General features: G+C 37.8%; 1 protein-coding gene across 2 annotated transcripts in view; it reads left to right on the top strand.

The window, feature by feature from the left end:
* trappc8.L (trafficking protein particle complex subunit 8 L homeolog) overlaps positions 1-18,280 on the top strand; it is a 57,253-nt gene extending 38,973 nt beyond the window's left edge. For both annotated transcript variants that reach the window (XM_018266377.2, XM_018266378.2), the window contains 12 exons: positions 55-181; positions 1,825-1,982; positions 2,167-2,609; positions 3,566-3,713; positions 6,838-6,934; positions 8,126-8,194; positions 9,209-9,267; positions 10,063-10,239; positions 11,548-11,649; positions 12,164-12,309; positions 14,037-14,126; positions 17,256-18,280. In XM_018266377.2, coding sequence (XP_018121866.1) covers positions 55-181; positions 1,825-1,982; positions 2,167-2,609; positions 3,566-3,713; positions 6,838-6,934; positions 8,126-8,194; positions 9,209-9,267; positions 10,063-10,239; positions 11,548-11,649; positions 12,164-12,309; positions 14,037-14,126; positions 17,256-17,490 — 1,851 coding nt within the window. In that variant the 3' untranslated portion in view covers positions 17,491-18,280. The remainder of the gene's footprint in view (positions 1-54; positions 182-1,824; positions 1,983-2,166; positions 2,610-3,565; positions 3,714-6,837; positions 6,935-8,125; positions 8,195-9,208; positions 9,268-10,062; positions 10,240-11,547; positions 11,650-12,163; positions 12,310-14,036; positions 14,127-17,255) is intronic.
* Positions 18,281-18,488: the final 208 nt, after the last annotated feature.

The following is an 18,488-nucleotide window of genomic DNA, read 5'->3' as shown; positions in this document are numbered from 1 at the left end:
ACCTTAAAATCCAGACAAGTGTACGAATCTAACATTACTCCTTTTATTCCACAGGCGAGATTAAAACTATTTCCAAACCAGACTGGAGAGCTGCATATTCTTGGTATTGTCTACAATCTTAGCACTGTTCAGAGTTCCACTGGTGTGGATGGATTAGCAACTACAAACAGTCTTTCAGCAGGTAAATTCAAGCTAGATTTGTCATGTCTTCTTTATTTTCTTAAAGGGGTAAATTGGGGTAAATTTCCAACCAATGGGGTTGAGAGTGGTTGTAAATGACCGGCATGCAACAGCGAACTATCAAGTGTTTCATTATTTTGGCCAATAAAAATGAGCTGTTGATTGCAATACAAAGCAGAGGCTTTTTCCTAACAGTGAGGAGAAACTGGTTGCTTTGTTTTTGGCCACTGTGGGGCATTCACAAGTCAGTAAGTAAGACACTGGTAATGGTTTTTAATCTGTGTCAAGAATGATTGTCACATACTCCTGATTCTTTTTGATTTCTGTCTTGCCCCTAAAAAAATAAGTCTAGATTAATTTCTTAGTTACTAAACTTGTATGACAGGCTTAATAAAAGTTTCTAATATTCATAGTTTGGTGATTTCCCTTGGAAAATGGGCAGTTTAATTCAGGCGGCACTCATGTTGGGGCAGAATCTGATATGCTCTGACTAAGGTCTTGTTCATAGGTTGTGAAGGAACAGTACCATCTAAAGTTTAGGACTAAATTGCACTGTTAGAGGCAGATTTATCAAAATGTGAGTGAAAACTCACCCATTTTCTATTCATTCCTATGGGATTTTTAAGAGAGTATTTATTAAATTGTGAATTTTTACTCGTATTTTAATAAATCTGCCCCTTAATGTCAATGAGGAATGCCTTGGCCCTGGTACACAGTTTGCCAAATTATACTTCTATTGATGTGCAGAGATGAGTTTACTTGATTTTTTTCTTCTTTTGATGTGAAATAATCTACAAATATATATTAAATGATATAGGTATGGAACCTGTTATCCAGAATGCTTGGGACCTGGGTTTTTCCAGAACTTTCTGTAATTTGAATCTTCATACTTTAAGTCTAGAAAATCATGTAAACATTAAATAAACCCAATAGGCTGGTTTATCCTCCAATAAGGATTAATTATATCTTAGTTTGGATCAAGTACAAGGTACTGTTTTATTATTACAGAGAAAAAGGAAATAGTTTTTAAAAATGTGCATTATTTGGCTAAAATGTAGTCTATGGGAGATGGCTTTTCCTGGAATTTGGAGCTTTCTTGATAATGGGTTTCCGGATAAATGATCCCATACCTATACTTATAAATATATATATTTCCCCAGGTTTTATTCCTTCAGATAAAATGATTTATTGTGGCTAAGAAGGCAACTCCTCTAAGAAAATGAAAAATGTACTTTCTTATTTAAATATTTCTCTTTATTACAGATATGAGAATTAATATATTATGTTACGCTATTATTTTTTATACAAGATGTAAATAAAGAATTTTGTACTACTTTATCAAATTTTCAGACTCCTGCATTCTACTAATTAATCAATTTTTTTGGGTTCCGGAATAGTGCCAGCTTTATTTTTTAGGTTTTTATTATGTTCAGCGGTAGTATTACTTTTTCTATCTCCTTGTGATCTATTGAGAATTAAAACCTCTTTATGGTTAATTTCTTTTCGCTAAAATATAAACATTGTTTATTTTTCTTTAAAATGTTGTGATCATTATATGGAGCTATAATAATATGAGATACAAAAGCCCTTACACCATAATCTTTTACTTTGATCTGAGACGAGCAGTTTTCTTATTAATTTCAGGCAAGTTTATTTCAAATGGAATGTCAGTCAGGGGGCGTCAGGAGTTGGAAATACAAGGTCCTCGACTGAATGGTACAAAAGAGGAAAAAACATCTATTCAGTATGGACCAGATCGTCGCTTGGATCCAATAATTGCACCACAAATGCCTTTGCTCGAGGTAATGCTTGTTTTTAATTTCCAATCAACTTTATGATTTGACATTATAATCATCTATTGATTTGGTCAGTGTTACAAAAGTAGCCATATAATATTGTAATCAAATAGTGCTTGCCTGATCAATGTATCCTCTACTGAAAAAAAAATGACACAAAACAAACATATCTTTGTGTTCTTTATTATAGGTGTTCTTCATAAACTTCCCCACTGGACTGCTTTGTGGAGAAATTAGGAAAGCGCATGTTGAGTTTGTGAATGTGAGCAAGTCTCCACTGACTGGACTAAGGGTTGTCTCCAAAAGACCAGAGTTTTTTACCTTTGGCAGCAATACAGAAGCACTGACACCTCTAAGTCCAGCAGCCTCAATGAACTGCAGTGCTTATAAGACTGTTGTCACCGATTCTACCTCTAGGTGTTCAGTGCTTACATCTTCTGTTACTCCATCGGATTTCGGAGTGGGTGGTGGAAACCAGTCGGATGTTATTGAGATTCCCCTCACTGACTCTGTTCTTGCTCCTGGAGCATCTGTTCAGCTTCCATTGTGGTTACGGGGACCTGACGAGGAAGGAGTTCACGAAATAAACTTTTTGTTTTATTATGAAAGCACAGAAAAGCATTCAAAAATGCGGTAAAGATCTTGTTTTCTTATATGTCTTGTGAATGAACTGTGCAAGGGTGATTTACAAGGGCAAAAAAGTAAAAACTGACCAGGCGAAGCTCTTTCTATAAGGAGCATCAGTTATCTGTTAGGTGGAGCTAAAGTTTCCCTGCAGTAGAGCTGGTGTAGTTAGGCATACTCTGGGGCTATTTTGGATATTGCCAACATTTGCGCTACTTCTTTTTACCTCTCTTTCAGCCATTCATATCACCCTTAATATCATTTTTTTTTTCTTTTCTTTTTTTTTTGTCTGTTCGGTAACCATAAAATCTGTCATTTTCAGACTTTATCAGTCCAACCTCCTCTTTGACAAATAGTATGTGGCCAGGTCACCCTTTAGCTCATTAAAAGGTCACAGACCTGTAAATACAGGCATGGGACCTGTAATCCTGAATGCTCTGGACCAGGAGTTTTCCGTGTAACAGATCTTCCGTAATTTGGATCTTCATACCTTAAGTCTACTTGAAAATCATGTAAACAATTAATGAACCCAATAGGCTGGTTTGGCTTCCAATAAGGGATAATTCAATCTTATTTTGGATCAAGTACAAGGTACTGTTTTGTTATTGCAGACAAAAAGGAAATACTTTTTAACAATTTAGATAAAATGGAATCTATGGGAGATTTCAGTCTGACTTTCCGTGTGGGATTCCAGATGAATCTATAGTTATTGTATTCTTTTGGGATGTATTCTGGATTAACCTTTAAAAAAAAAAAAAAATATATATATATATATATATATATATATATATATATATATATATATATATATATATTATATATATATATATATATATATATATATATAGATCAAAATGCCATGGTGTGCATAATTGTTGTCTAATATTCTTTTTAATTGTACTTTTTGTTGATGGTGAAAATATAATATATTGAATAATGTTGATTGGAGTTTTTGTATTTTGTAGACATCGTGTTCTGCGTCACAATGCAGTTATATGCACCAGTAAGTCCCTGAATGTTCGAGCATCAGTTTTTAGAAGCAATGCACTTGAGGATGAAGAGAATGAAGGTGGCAATATGCTAGTATTTGTGGATGTGGAAAATATGAATACAGTAAGTATTTCTTACAGGCATACCGCCTTTTATCAAACCTTGTTTCTATGTGCACTTACAACTTGACACCATTTTTCCATTGTGCAGCTAAAGGTGGCCATACACGTAACAATTATGATCTTTCCTGCAACTGTTGGTCACCTTCAAAAAGGCATCCTATCAAAAATGTTCTTTCTTTAGCAATCGACGAGCCGACCGATATGTGAGTCTTTTGCCGATATTGGTCAAATTGTCTCCCGCCATACACGATACGGAATGTTGTACAAAACTGCATGATCCTTATTAAATGTATAGATGCAGGGATGGCTTCCACATTATGTCTATTTACTAACTCAGGGCTGTCCAACTGGCACCCCACCCCCTTGTGTGGCCCTCCACATGAAAGTCTGCCTACTGCGACTTCTTACCATTTGTAAACTTTAATAGGTATCACTACAGAGATTAACTGGCCCCTGCATTGCTTAAACCTCAAATTCAGACTGTAACCCCCTGTATTGTTCCCACATGTGATTCCCCCCTATATTGTTCACACTTGCTATTGTTCACATCCTAAAGACCTGTACTATTCACACCTGAGACCCAGACTGAAACTGCCCACATTGTACACCTATTCACACTTTATTCAAAATGCTAATGGGCAACAGCACAGTGTCACTGTATGTAGTACATCTGTCCTGCCCTATGCTCCCTGTGTGTGCCATACTCTGCCTGCCCTATGCTCCCTGTGTGTGCCCTACTCTGCCTGCCCTATGCTCCCTGTGTGCCATACTCTGTCTGCCCTATTCTCCTTGGGTGTGCCAGACTCTGCCAGTGTGTGCCATACTCTGCCTTCCCTGTGCTCCCTGTATGTGCCCTGCTCTGCATGTGAAACATAAGCCTGGTATTTGTTCTGGGGGTTTGTTAGCATTTGAAAATGATTGGCCCTAACTGGGGGTACTGTGTTATCCACAGGGGAGGAAGGGGTATATAGATTTAAGGGTATGTCTTAATATGTCTTTGATATCATTTTTTCACATGATATCCCTGCAGTGAGCACAACCATTTTTTTTTTTTTTGGTGTGCTATAACGTGAACATGGTTTTGTGGTAACATGGGTGTGGTTTAAAGTGGCTGTGGTCTAAAACAGGGAGTAGCTAACACTGGCTTCATTATCGGCCCTCCACCATGTAGACCAGAAAAATTCCGGCCCTCGGTATCACAGAAGTTGGACAGCACTGTACTAACTGAAGGATATGTGTCACATAAGTGGTAGTTGGCACTGACTGTACTCTCATACACTTAGTAGCAGTGGTTGGGCTGTTTATTTATGGAATGTCCTGCAGTATTGTAAGGGTGGTATAACAATAGCACATTTGTTGTTATTAATAAAGCATAATGTAACATACACTAAGTTTGGGTATATAATAAGTTGTGTATGCACATAATTGCTGTTTATGTGATGAGTACAGTAAGTATTTTGATAGCTGTTTTTCTTTTTGTCATTGAAACCATCATGTGTACCAGGTTCTCAATTGAGCCTACTAAAGAGTTCCATAGCACACTTTGTGCAATATAATGTATTTAACTCAATCCACCTTGTGCTGTATTATTGGCCCACTACACAAAAAACGTGAAATAGTGCCATTATGTATAATGTAAATGTATTTTGGAGCTTTATTTACATTTACAGTTAGATCCATACATTTTTGGACAGAGACAACTTTTTTCTAATTTTGGTTCTGTACATTGGCTCACTGAATGTCAAACAACTCAGATGCAGTTTAACTGGTTGAACCCCGCAGAAAAAATGTGAGGAAGCCTTTTTTTAACATAATCACTTCATTTCAGGGGCTCAAAAGCAATTGGACAAATTAAAAAACTGAAAATAAAATGTTCATTTCTAATATTTGGTTGAAAACCCTTTGCTGGCAATGACAGCCTGAAGTCTTGAACTCATGGACATCACCAGATTTTGGGTTTCCTCCTTTTTAATGCTCGGCCAGGCCTTTACTGCAACGGTTTCAGTTGCTGTTTGTTTGTGGGCCTTTCTGTCCGAAGTTTAATCTTCAACAAGTGAAATGCAGCTCAATTGGGTTCAGATCAGGTGACTGACTTGGCGATTCAAGAATATTTCAATTCTTTGCTTTAATAAACTCCTGTGTTGCTTTGGCTGTATGTTTTAGGTCATTATGAAACACCTCCCAATCAATTTGACTTCATTTAGCTGGATTTGAGCAGACAGTGTCAACACCTCAGAATTCAGCTGCTTCTGTCCTGTGTCACATCATGGATAAACACTAGTGTCCCATTGCCACTGGCAGCCATGCAGGCCCAAGCCATCACACTGCCTCCGCCATGTTTTATAGAGATCATGGATCATGAGCTGTTCCACCCATCTCCATACTTTTTTTCTTGCCATAATTCTGGTAGAGGTTGATCTTGTTTTCATCTATCCAAAGAATGTTTTTCCAGAACTGTGCTGGCTTTTTTTTAAATGTTACCTACCTACCCTCATACATGTGTATGTCTCCAATCTGGTGCAAAGAGAAAAATAGCTTTTTTTAGCACATACAAGACGCTACAAGTTTAAATTTGAATTAGTTTGCCACTATCTATGCCTATCTATATTTGTTACTTACATTTCTTGCATTAAAGAGACCATAACAGGAAAGATTAAAGTGATTAATTTTAAACGTTTATTTTTTTAAATTGTTTATCTGTGCTCACGGCAAATCCCTATTACTTACTTAATCCGTCACAATTTATCTCCCTGTGCTTCTCAGAAATTACGCTAAGCTTATTCTTTGCTCAGTTCATCAAACCTGGCTTCACACTTAGAACAGAGGTGTGAGAAGAAGTATTTGTGATCATCATAAGTACGTAACTTTAGTCTGGAGTGGAAGGGTATTCGTATGTGTTTCTTGTAGAATTTCAAGAAACAAACCATGCTCATTAGGGCCTGAAGCTGTTGCTACTGAGAAATGTGTCAACTAATTTAAATTGTACAGGGTTACAGACTGGCCTGAGCTACTTCTGGTAAACTTGGGATACTAAAAAAACAATTTCATTTTGAAACATGCCTCCTAGAAAAAAATAAACAATTGAAAAAAAACATTAATTTTTAAAGTGACTTGTTTAATTTCAGAGTGAAGCGGCTGTTAAAGAATTCCATGTAGTACAAGTTTCGAGTAGCAGCAAGACCTGGAAGCTCCAGAAGTCTGTCAATCCTGCAGACGACAAGGGTATGCGGCTCATTTTATATCATGTCACGAGGACAGAATTTATCTCATTTTTTCATTTAAAAAAAACCACGACCAAACTCTCATGCCCGATTTGACCTTATTTATTAATTTAAAAACTCAAATTAATCTGATTTGGATTTTCGAGCTAAATCCAGTGCAAACCATGACAACTTCAAATTGAGATTGGTTCCTCTCCTAATGACTTATACAGGACCCCGATAGGTCTGAGATGGAGGATTTTCAGATTATGGCTTTTTGCAGCATAGAGGTATAACGGATCTCAAAAAATCTTTTAGCCCCAAAAAGCCAGAGTAGATAAATTCGAGGTTTAGTAAATTAACCACCTTAGTATTGAAAGGTGTTTTTTTTTTTTTTTTACCACTAAAAAAAAAAGAAAACAGCTGAGCAGCATGTATTATGAGTAAAATCTGTACAAATTAATTTTTAAATATGACTATATTCCTACAAGCTGGGTTAATATATTCTTTATAGGAGCAAATGAAATATCATATTAAACTAAAGTGATACCATTTTTATTACTCATAATATGGGACACTAAACTGTAATCTGCTGGTGTGAATGATGTACCTCACACAGTGTAGTATATAGTTGCTGTTTGTATTTTGGCTGTAATAAAAGCTTTAAAGGAACAGTAACATCAAAAAATTAAAGTGTTTTAAAGTAATAAAAATATAATGCAGTGTTGCCCTGCATTGGTAAAACTGCTGTTTTTGCTTCAGAAACACTACTATTGTTTATATAAATAAGCTGATGTGTAGCAATGACGGCAGCCATTCAAAGGAGAAAAGGCTCAGGTTACACAGCAGATAGCAGATAAGCTCTGTGGTTTTTTGTTTTTCAATTTCTCTTGTTGATATGAACTACAGTAGTGTTTCTGAAGCAAACAGATCAGTTTTACCAGTGCAGGGCAACAGAACATGATATTTTCATTACTTTTTATTTTTTGGTGTTACTGTTCCTTTAAGAGTTTTTATTTTACAAACCTCCTTTAAACAACTGCTGGAACTTCACAGTACAGTTTGTTGGTGCTGTACTTACTGTATTCCTAAAAATTCATGACGCATTTTTGTTCACTTACATACTCGAACAATATGATGCTGCATCTCTGTAAGTTCAACTATTAAGAACGGTGTATTATTGTAATCTGTATTTTTATTTGTATCTATCTAGATACTAAGTTAACCAGCAGGGAGAGGGCCAAGATGTGTTTTAAAGCTGTAAGATGCAAATCCTCTCTAGGTAAGGCATATAAATACAGTATTTTAGCATACTTTATTGTTGTAATATAACACATTTATTTTTTGAGATTTGTAAAGTATAAGGATGCTCCTTCTTCTCTGGGTTCAGGCGAATCCCAGAATCCTTGGATACGGATTTGCCTGAATCCAAATCCTTACACTTAGTCTTAATTGACGACACACGTTCAGTACAGCCGGTGCTCGCACAAATGGCCGTGAGCTTGAAGCACCTGTGCCCATTTTTTTTATGCTGTATAGGATTTTTTTTTGTCTAGGTTTTTGGATTTGGCCAAATCCTGCTAAAAATGGCTAAGAATCTGGGATTCTATGCATTCCCTAGAAAAAAATTATTATTCTGCATCAGACTGCATGCATGTGTGACTGATAAAATATACTTTCCAAAAGAACTGCAAAAATAGTCAATGGTGGCATGCAGGGCCCCATTTTTGTTAAAGGGGTTGTTCACCTTTTAACTTTTATTATGATGTAGAGAGTGATATTCTGAGACAATTTGCAATTGGTTTTAATTTTCATTGTTTGTGGTTTTTGAGTTATTTAGCTTTTTATTAAGTAGCTTTTCTCTTTGCAAATCTGAATGCTAAGGTCCCAATTACCCTAGCAACCATGCACTGATTTGAATAAGAGATTGGAATATGAATAGAAGAGCCCTGAATAGAAAGATGAGTGATAAAATGTAGCAATAACTATACATATGTAACCTTACAGAGCATTTGTTTCTAGATTGGGTCAGCGACTCCCATTTAAAAGCTGTAAAAAGTCAGAAGAAAAAGGCAAATGATAAATTAACTTAAAGATGAACTACCACTTTAAGTTGATGCTCTTTAAAGGAACATGTGCTTTCCGCCTCTCTGTTGAGTATGGCATTTCTGTACTTTGGAACACTCTGTATAACAGGTTTCTGATAATAAATCCTGTACTTGTAATATTACTAGGCCTGTGAGCATTGTTTTCACATGAAATGGTATATAGCAGTTTGTTTTTCTTTTTCTATAAGGATCTGCAGCACCAACAGAAAGATATACATTTGGTGACATTGTCTTTGGAGATGAACAGGTATGACACATTTTGTAATGGATTAAATATGAAAATAGAACAGAAGAGAAGCAAGTGGATTATGTAGAATATTGTCATTGTGTAAAGTCCTAAATGGGTTTTATTGAATCTGCTTATTATTTTAATCTAACACCAACTGGAGAGACCCTGGTTTGGCAGTTCTACCCTTTTTTTTATCTAAACTATTAATACATTTTATTTTTACTCTAAGCTTATACCTACAACATTAAAGCAGGGAACACCCAGAAATGCTCAAAGTGTTTGACATAGGTAGAAGGTTTTCTAATAAAACGAAGGGAAGAGCTGTGGGCAGGTGAAGGGCATTTTGTCTGCAGCATGTGCAGTTAGTCTTAGGTTGGCTATATACTGGCAATTCTCCTCAGAATCCAGTTGATGTGCCCCTGGGCCACATACCTGGTCACGTTGCATTTGTTCCTATGTATCAGTCAGCAGCCGGAACAATGAGAACTAACTGTAGAGAAGTAGCATCTCCTCAGTTCCTACTCTGCTGTTGCACCGGGTTACTCCTGCCAAGGTAGATTGGCAGATGAATTTTTAAACAGGAGAGAATGTCTTATAATTTGGTCAGATCGCAAGTGGTCTGTTGAAACCCCTGATCTGAAATACGTGTCCAGGTGATTGCATAATATGGTTGAAATTGCCCAACTGTTGGACCAAATCTAGGCATATATGGCCATGACCACATTCGTGAATATTTGTGTACAGATGATTGCTTTTACTCATTTCTTTTAATGTGTCTTACAACATCTTTATTCCTCTTTCAACATCCTGTAGATTGTTAGTTCAACTACTCCGTGTGCAGATTTCTTTTTCCAAAGCTGCTTAAGTCAACCGCTTGATAAAAATCAGACTTCACACACAGACAGGCATGGAAAGTCAACAGTGGACAAGGCTGTCAGACTGATACAGAAGTGCAGTGAAGTTGATCTAAATTTGATCATTCTGTGGAAGGTAGGTTCAAATATATTGAAAAAAGAGAACAATATAAGTCAGGTGATAGTTACGGTACAAGGCCTAAAATTTAGGGCTTGTAAAGAAATCTATTGGTAGTGATGCAATTGGTCAAAATGAATACATTCCAGTTGATCAGCTAGCCATAATATGCTGATGAACAGAGCCGCAACACTTCACCTATTCATAAGTAACTCTGCTCCTTTTCCGAAAGTTGACCAGTACATCAAAAAAACCTGAAGGCGAGCAACTTATTATAGCAAGACCCTGGAGTGGACTAATGGCATGTGGTCATTAGCCCCTATAAAGTACAGACTGCTTATTTCCTAGGTGGTGGCACACGTTATGATTTGGGGGAGAGTAGTCGCTTTCGGTTTTCTAAGCGATACAAATGCCATCCCGCAGACGATTCACATTCTTGCTGGCAGAAAGGCATTATAGAAATCATAGGCCCCATACGACAACATTTCCTGGGCCCCCTGGGTTGCGCCCACTGCAAGACCCACCTACAGGTCCGCCCCCAGGTCCAACCCCCACCACACAGTAAAAAAAAAACATTGGTGGCTAGGGTCCCCACATGTTAATAAAAAATAAAAAAACATTTGTGGTCAGGGCCCCCCATAAAAAATATTGGTGACTAGGAACCCACCCAGAAGTTTAAAAAAAAAATTGGTGCAACATGGCAGGGCCTCCCTAAAGTTAACCCTTTGTGATCCCTGTTGTGTGGGCGGCCCTGCCATGTTGCACTTACTTCATTAGCGTGGCCCACCTGCTGTCAGTGAACTGCCAACTTCAGAAGGGAGGAGGGGAGCATAGGTGGCTGCATCTTCTTCCAGTGACAGCATTTTCTTCCCTTATTGGTCACAACATTTTAAGTCCTGGTAAAGCTGCATGGCGATTGGATGAGCTGAAGGGGAAGTCCAAACCTCAGCTATCCAATCCCTGAGCAGCTCAACCGGGACTTAAACTCTGTGACCGATAAGGGAAAGGAATGGACAGAAGATACCTCCCGCTGTGCTCCCGTCCTACCTTCCAAAGCCAGCAGCTCTCAGAAAGCAGGGGGGCCTGGCTAATAAAGTAAGTGCTGCTCTCCCGGGCCCCCCCTTATCCTCCAGGCCCGGTAAATCTCTCCCCCCTGTCCCCCCCTGATGGCGTGTGTGTGTGTATATATATATATATATAATATATTTGAGGAAATGGTAAAGGCATCTATTGTTACTCGTAATATAAGGCATAACAATATAGCATTGATTAAACATCTGTTACTAGACTGTCATTCACCTTCACATAAATGTTTACATTTTATAGGCCTATGTCATTGAAGATAATAAACAGCTTATCTTGGAGGGCCAGAACCACGTGTCCCTGAGTACTGTTGGGGCAGAAGCTTTGTCTTTCCCTCAGAAGCAGGTAGGTCAATAATTAGTGATTTCCAGCCACATGCAAGATTTATAGAAGTCCTTTGCGAGCAAATACATATAAATTGTTTGATAAATGAGTCATTTATGCAGTACAAGGTTCTTTGGTTGCTGCACCTTTAACTTGGTAAATGCAAAACAATGGGATAGTTAGCTGAAAAAGGAGTCTATGGGAGATGGCCTTCTTGTAATTCAGAACTTTCTGGATATCAGATAAGAGATCCCATACTTGTATTAGGATTTAATGGTGTGTGACTAACAACTGGAAAGTATAGGTTCACATATGGATCTGCTATTACTTTACTCAGTCTCTTGTATAAACCTAAGAAAAAGATGTGCACAGCTTGGTGTTCTCTCTGTTTTGCACTCATGTTGCTTTATTTTGTGTAGCTGCTTCTGGACCTGTTTGCCTTTGTTTTGTTTGTTGGCTTCTTTATCTATGACTAATGACTAAATTTAGTTTTTCAGCTTAAATACTGAATAACTTTTTATGCATGTCTACCTAGGAACAGCCAGAAATGGTTCTCTTGAAATTCACTCGGTCTGAAAATAATGCTGCACTTGTCACACCATCACCAGAACAGCTTTCCAACCTAATAAAAACAAGTCTTCACTATCCAGAATCTTTCAATCACCCATTCCATCAGAAAAGGTAGGTTTCACTAATACTCACTCTGCTCCATGAAGCAGAAGATTACTCTTGACACTCTGACACTCTGGCAGTACAATGGTTAACACTGGGGTCTTGCTGCTCTGGGTCCTAGGTTTAATTCCAGCCAGAGCAAGAAGTTTGTTTGCATCATTTCCTCCAGGTACTCTGGATTTACACTCCAAAAACATACAGGCAGGTTAATTGGTTTCTGATATAATTAACAAGTGCAATAGTGCGAATGGGATAGCAATTTTAAATATTAAGCTCCACTGGGACAGGTACTGATTTAAATGATGTATAATCTCTGAAATGTGCTATATAATAAATGAATACATAATAATAAATATATAATACACAAAAGCCATCTTGTAAATTAAATCCTTATAAACGGTGAGTAGTAATGTAATCAGTTATAAACGGTGAGTAGTGATGTAATTTTTGTCACACGACTCACTAAAACTTTTTATTATAATAAATAAAGTACCCCTTGTTGTAAAATATGAGGATATTAGAAGTAACCTCGGCGTTCCACGACCCATATAAAAGCAGTCGGCCTTCGGCCTCTTGCTTTTATATGGTCATGGAACTCCTCGGTGACTTATAATATCCATATATTTTACAATAGGGGGTACGTTATTCACTATATAATGATAATGTCAACAGGGTTCTGTGGTAGGTCAACATTTACATAAAATACAAAGCCTTTAAACCATTAAAATTGTAATTTAATGTCAACTAGTTGACTTTTCTAAAAGTAATATTCTGCTTGATGATGTGGGAAGCAACGGCAAAATAAAATATTTTAGGCACTTGGCAATGGCCCTAGCATGCTGAAATTCCCAGTTAAAAAGAGGGAGCTTTGGACTGAGGAAAATCATTAGGGTGTTATGTAGGAAGTAAAAAGTATCCATTACTAAAAGAAGTGTAAAAAGTATCCAATCATAAAGCTTTTCAGTCATTTTATTACTATTGTTATTTCTTGCACTGAACAGTAAAACTAAAAGAACATTACTTTTCCAACTCCCTGGCCCTTCAGAGTCAATGTGGGAGGAGGTGAAGGTAGATCAATGTACTATTCCCACTGGAATCCTCCTTATCTGTAAACATTAGACATGGGCTTTAGCTGTATGTTGTGCAGAGCTCTGATTTAAACAAACTCTCCTGTTTTTATTTCTTAGATTACGTGAATAGATTTTGGTGCTAAATTAGGAACCACACATTTTATTTTCAATAGATGGTTACAGAGGCATTGCATACATTTAACATGATGTGCAGGGCTAAGTAGTGCCCATTAGTTCAGTAACAGTCCTGCCGGAACCAGTCAGAACATTTCATAGGACCTTTAGTAATATTTACCCCCACTGATGGAATGGAAACACCAATGGGAATGGGAGCTCCAAGGCAAAGCTAACAATTATACCTTAAAGGAGAAGTTCACCCTTTATATATGTGTTTTCATGTTATAGAAGGACCTGCTCTAAGCAACTTTTCACTTGGTCTTAATTTCTGTTTTTTTTTTTTTTAATTATTAAAATTATTAACCTTCCTTTTCTGCCTCTCTGTGGCCTTCAACTGATTGTCACTGACACAGGCAAAAACAGTAAATCAATAAAAGTGTTACGGAGTTGCTAGAGTGGCATGCTTGTGAGAGGAAAATATGCATCATATAACCCAAAGACATTGATAATTGCATGTATGGAAACTGATTTGCCATTTCTTTCTTCCAGCCTTTGTTTAGTTCCAGTGACACTTGTGCTTTCCAACAGTTCTCAGGCTGAAGTGGATGTTATTGTTGACCTCAGGCATAAAGCCAGAAGGTAAGTGTGTAAATTCTGACTTCTTATTGTACGCAATCACACTTCTGATGTATTTGTTGTGTGAAGGACATTATCTATAAAAATAAGATTGTATTATTAAGCAGGTAAAATACATAACGATATGTCAGCTCTCTAGCCATGTTTGTAAGCGTCTTCACCGAGGACATATTTGTACTTCATTTTCAGCAGTTCCCTTAGAACAGGCATGTCCAAAGTCCGGCCCGCGGGCCGATTGCGGCCAGTTTTCAAATTTACACCGGCCCAGTGCCTCCGTCGTGAAATTAATAATAATGCGGCCCGCCAGCACAGTGCGATCAGGAAACGCGTAGCAGTAATATTTGGCACATTAGTGAAATGATCTGCCACTTGGTCTATACTGCTGCCTGTGTGCTGAAGGTGTTAGCAATAGATACGTACTGGCACGTAGTGACGCGCCACTCTCGCATACTTCTTTAGTTTACTGTACTGGCACGTCAGTACATCTATTGCACCTTCAGCCCTAAAGAAGTCTGTGAGAGCACCGTGTCACTAAATGCCAGTATGTGTATATTGCAGCGCAGGCCCGGACTGGCAATCTGTGAGTTCTGGTAAATGCCAGAGGGGCTGCTATAAGGTGCCATAGAAAGTCAGTATTTAGTGGGCTGGTGGGGGCCTCTGTGTGGGCTGATTGTGCCTCAGTGTACCTGAAATGCAAGGGCCTATTTTAATTCTCAATCCGGACCTGAATGCAACGCGTCACTACACAAAGAATGTCAGGCTGAATGATCGCCCCCCACACATTTTCACCTCACCAAATCTGGCCCTTGCAAAAAGTTTGGACAACCCTGCCTTAGAAAGAGCCACACCTATAAGCCTGAACACAAAGGCCTTGTGCTTTTCATATGCCAACTAACACAGGTTACTCTGAGAAAGAGACATAGAGCAGAACTTACTTCAAAGTAGTGCTTGCTGCAAGCCCTTTATCATGTGTAGTAAATAAGTAACACAATACAAAAATACTGTAGGAGAACCAGGAAGTGATGTAACCACCTCTAGGGTGTGTCAAGTAAATTCGCTCTATACATATTCAACAAAATTAATCTCTATAGCAGCAGTCCATGATGTCATTGTGAGTCCATACATATTCAATTACATCCATTAGCATCCATTTTAAATCCAGACAAACAACACTATAACTAGAGGGACTGCCCACTCCTGGGCCTACCACTGATACTAGAAGCATGTTTATAGACATAGGAAGGAAAATGCCCAATATAATCTTACCATTAGCTGGTCTGAGACTATACGCACAGCACATTCAAAACCATTCTTGCTCTCTTTATCTGCAAAGGAAAGTATAAATAATTAATACCATATAAAGCAACTTATATCAGGGAAAACATTTCAAACTCCAGCTGTCATTCAAATCTTTTGTTTGTAGTTGGGCTTGGGCGAATTTGACCCATTTTGTTTCGCCAAAAATTTGCCATCGGTCACTGACGACCATTAAAGTCTATGGGTGTCAAATGTAATTTTTTTTTTTTTTGACGCAAGACACCATACAAGTCTATTGGCGTCATTTCCGTTGCGAAACAAGCTGAAAAAATGTGCCCATCCCTATTTGTAATATATCAAGTTTCTTAATCCAAAAGGCCTCTCTTTCCAACCCATGTTGTTTCATATTACCTCCTCTTATTAAAGGATGTACCACTTCTAAAACTGTCCACTTAAGTTCTGACAGGCTGTGATTAGCTGCATTAAAATACCTAGAAATTGTAGTGTCTGTAGTGGTCCCATGCTTATAGTTGCATGTTACGTCTGTGTTCTTTAATGCACAATTTTGATGGCCCTTAAGCAGATAAATTACATTGCTTGTGTCTTAAAGGCCCATTTATCAGTCTGAATTTATCTCAATATTTTCTGAAAACTACTCCAACCAAATCCGCATGGGTTTTTTCACCTTATTTATCAATACACTTTTCCGATAATTCTCTGTGCGGAAAAAAAACCTGGAAAAAACAAATCATGCTAATTTTTTGGATTTTCCATCCAAAAACTTATGCTGGAAAACCACAAAATCTTTGGATTATTGCATGAATGCCAGCACAGTTCAAGATATCTTTGGGACTTCTCCCATTGACTTATATGCAACATCGGCAGGACTGAGATGCCGGATTTTCATATTCAGACTTTTTCCATCCTCGTGGTATAACAAATCCTGAAAAATTTGATTTTTATAGTAACAAAAACACTAATCTTTCAAGTTTTTAGCATTCTGACTTTAATAAATAGCCCCCTTGCTTAGTGTCTTATTTTTCATTATGGTGCCGTGGGTAAGATACCGCAAAACTTCCACTTCAATAATGATTCTTTCTCCGTTACCTGGGTTTCTATGCTTGTGCAACCTGTGGTGGGGGAGTCTAAATTGGTCCATACTGGGTCATTTTTACATATTTGTGCTTTTGATTTGTTAAGCTGTTTCAGATACTGGTTAGCTCTTGCTGCAGTTAGAATATGAATGCTTTTTCTTGTACACTGTATTAACTTATGCCAGCAGAGAGAGGTTCAGCATCCTTATAGCTGTAATGATCCAGGCCTTCAAAGGTGTGCACAGAAGCTCACCATCTTGGATTTTGTAAGGAGTATCAGGGACACTGCACATGCTCTGGGCTGCTGAGAAGCTCTGGGATTGTCTGGCAATCGTCAAGTAGAAAATGAGGTTTGTCTGTTATAGAAGCCGATGCTACAGGGCTGCTCATTATAGGCTGATTCAGAATACACTGGGTTGTGAGCTGCCATTTAATTTGAATTAAATCCTTATTAGTCTCGTATCATGGCTTTTATATTGTTGGGCCCTAACTCAGGTAAATAACTAAGAGCAGTCCAGAGTGTGTGCTCGAATCAGACAACAGGAACTACTGGGGGCATCTTCTGAGGCACATATCTTTAAAGGGCTGTGGTTGCCTTGTGCGTTTATGTTTGAGAAATACCCTGCAAATATTTTAATTTCAGTGCTATAATTGTCAAAATGGCTCCTTTTGTAAAGGAAAAGTGCTTCATATTCTCATCCTGTGGGTTTAATCATTTACACCATCATCTTTATAGAGCAGTCTCACAATTATAAATTATATATGTTTAATTTCTTTTCAGCCCCGAAGCAGTGGAAACCCACGGTTCCTTTACCTGGCTTGGGCAAACCGAATTTAAACTGCAGCTGAGAAGCCACGAAGTGGTCACTTTGCAACTGAAGGCTTGTTTTTTGCACACGGGAATCTACAACCTTGGGACTCCTCGGGTGTTTGCAAAGCTGGCCAACCAAGTCACTCTGTTTGAAGCAAGTCAACAGAGTTCAATGCCAGCGCTTATTGTTATCAACAATGTCTGACTGCTTGTCTCTCCAGCAACAATGGGAAGGGATGGGTCAGTTTAATGTTAGATATACCGTGTTGTCGTGGAATAAAGGGATGAAAGTCACGCCTCCTTTAATGTCCAACATGCAGGCGATTCCGTAGGAACCAATAGAAAATTTTAAATTGAATATTCACAGTTTCTATATGCAAGATAGTTGGAACTGATCAGCTCCTGTCATTCATCTGTACAGAGAATTACTTTTAACCTTGCCAAGGAAATAGCTTTTTCTTGTTAAGTGGTGGATGCATTCCTTACAGATGTATATACAGAAAGAGAATTGGAAGTACAACCGCTCATTCTTTTGTTTTATAAGTTCTGCCATGTTACTTTCATTTGCCCTTTGGTTTTGTCAGTTCTGTGCCCTTATGGGTTCGTTCTAGAGTATCGAAATATTCAGCTCGTCGACAAACTCTCAATCTTGATATTCTCAAGCCCATTTGTTAACAGAGATTCATCTCAGTACTCGGTGCACTATTTCACGACTCAAGCTATCCACTTTATTATTATTTACCTCTTAACGATTGAGTTGATCACCTCAATTTAATTAAAATATGCTTTTCAATAAACGATGTATTATATTTATAACAAATGTATTGTATATAGAATAAAACATACGCCATATTTGCTGTTCAGAGACTTTCTTGCATATAATAGACGGTAATATATACTAATTATTGCTTAATCCTGTTAATGATATGACAAATGTATATAAGACATTAAACGTTTTAACGAGTCTGTGAGTAAACACATGTAAATATCTCTTACCTTTGTTACTGACTTTTTTAATTAGCGTTTGCCTCTTTTTGATTGTGACCTGTTGTCTAGGAAGATTTGCATGCTATTCTGTAAATGTGACCCAAATGTTGGACTGTACATGATAGAGCAGTGGCTTCCTGTAGCCATGAATGAGCTTTTTATGTCTCTAATGATGGACCACTGCTTTTTGCCAATTGCTCCAGGTCTAGAATCTGA

The sequence above is a fragment of the Xenopus laevis genome, chromosome 6L (genome assembly GCF_017654675.1).
Source record: "Xenopus laevis strain J_2021 chromosome 6L, Xenopus_laevis_v10.1, whole genome shotgun sequence".
NCBI classification, from domain to species: Eukaryota; Metazoa; Chordata; class Amphibia; order Anura; family Pipidae; genus Xenopus; species Xenopus laevis.
Note: the sequence above shows the minus strand (reverse complement) of the source record. Positions and strands in the feature narration are given on the sequence as shown.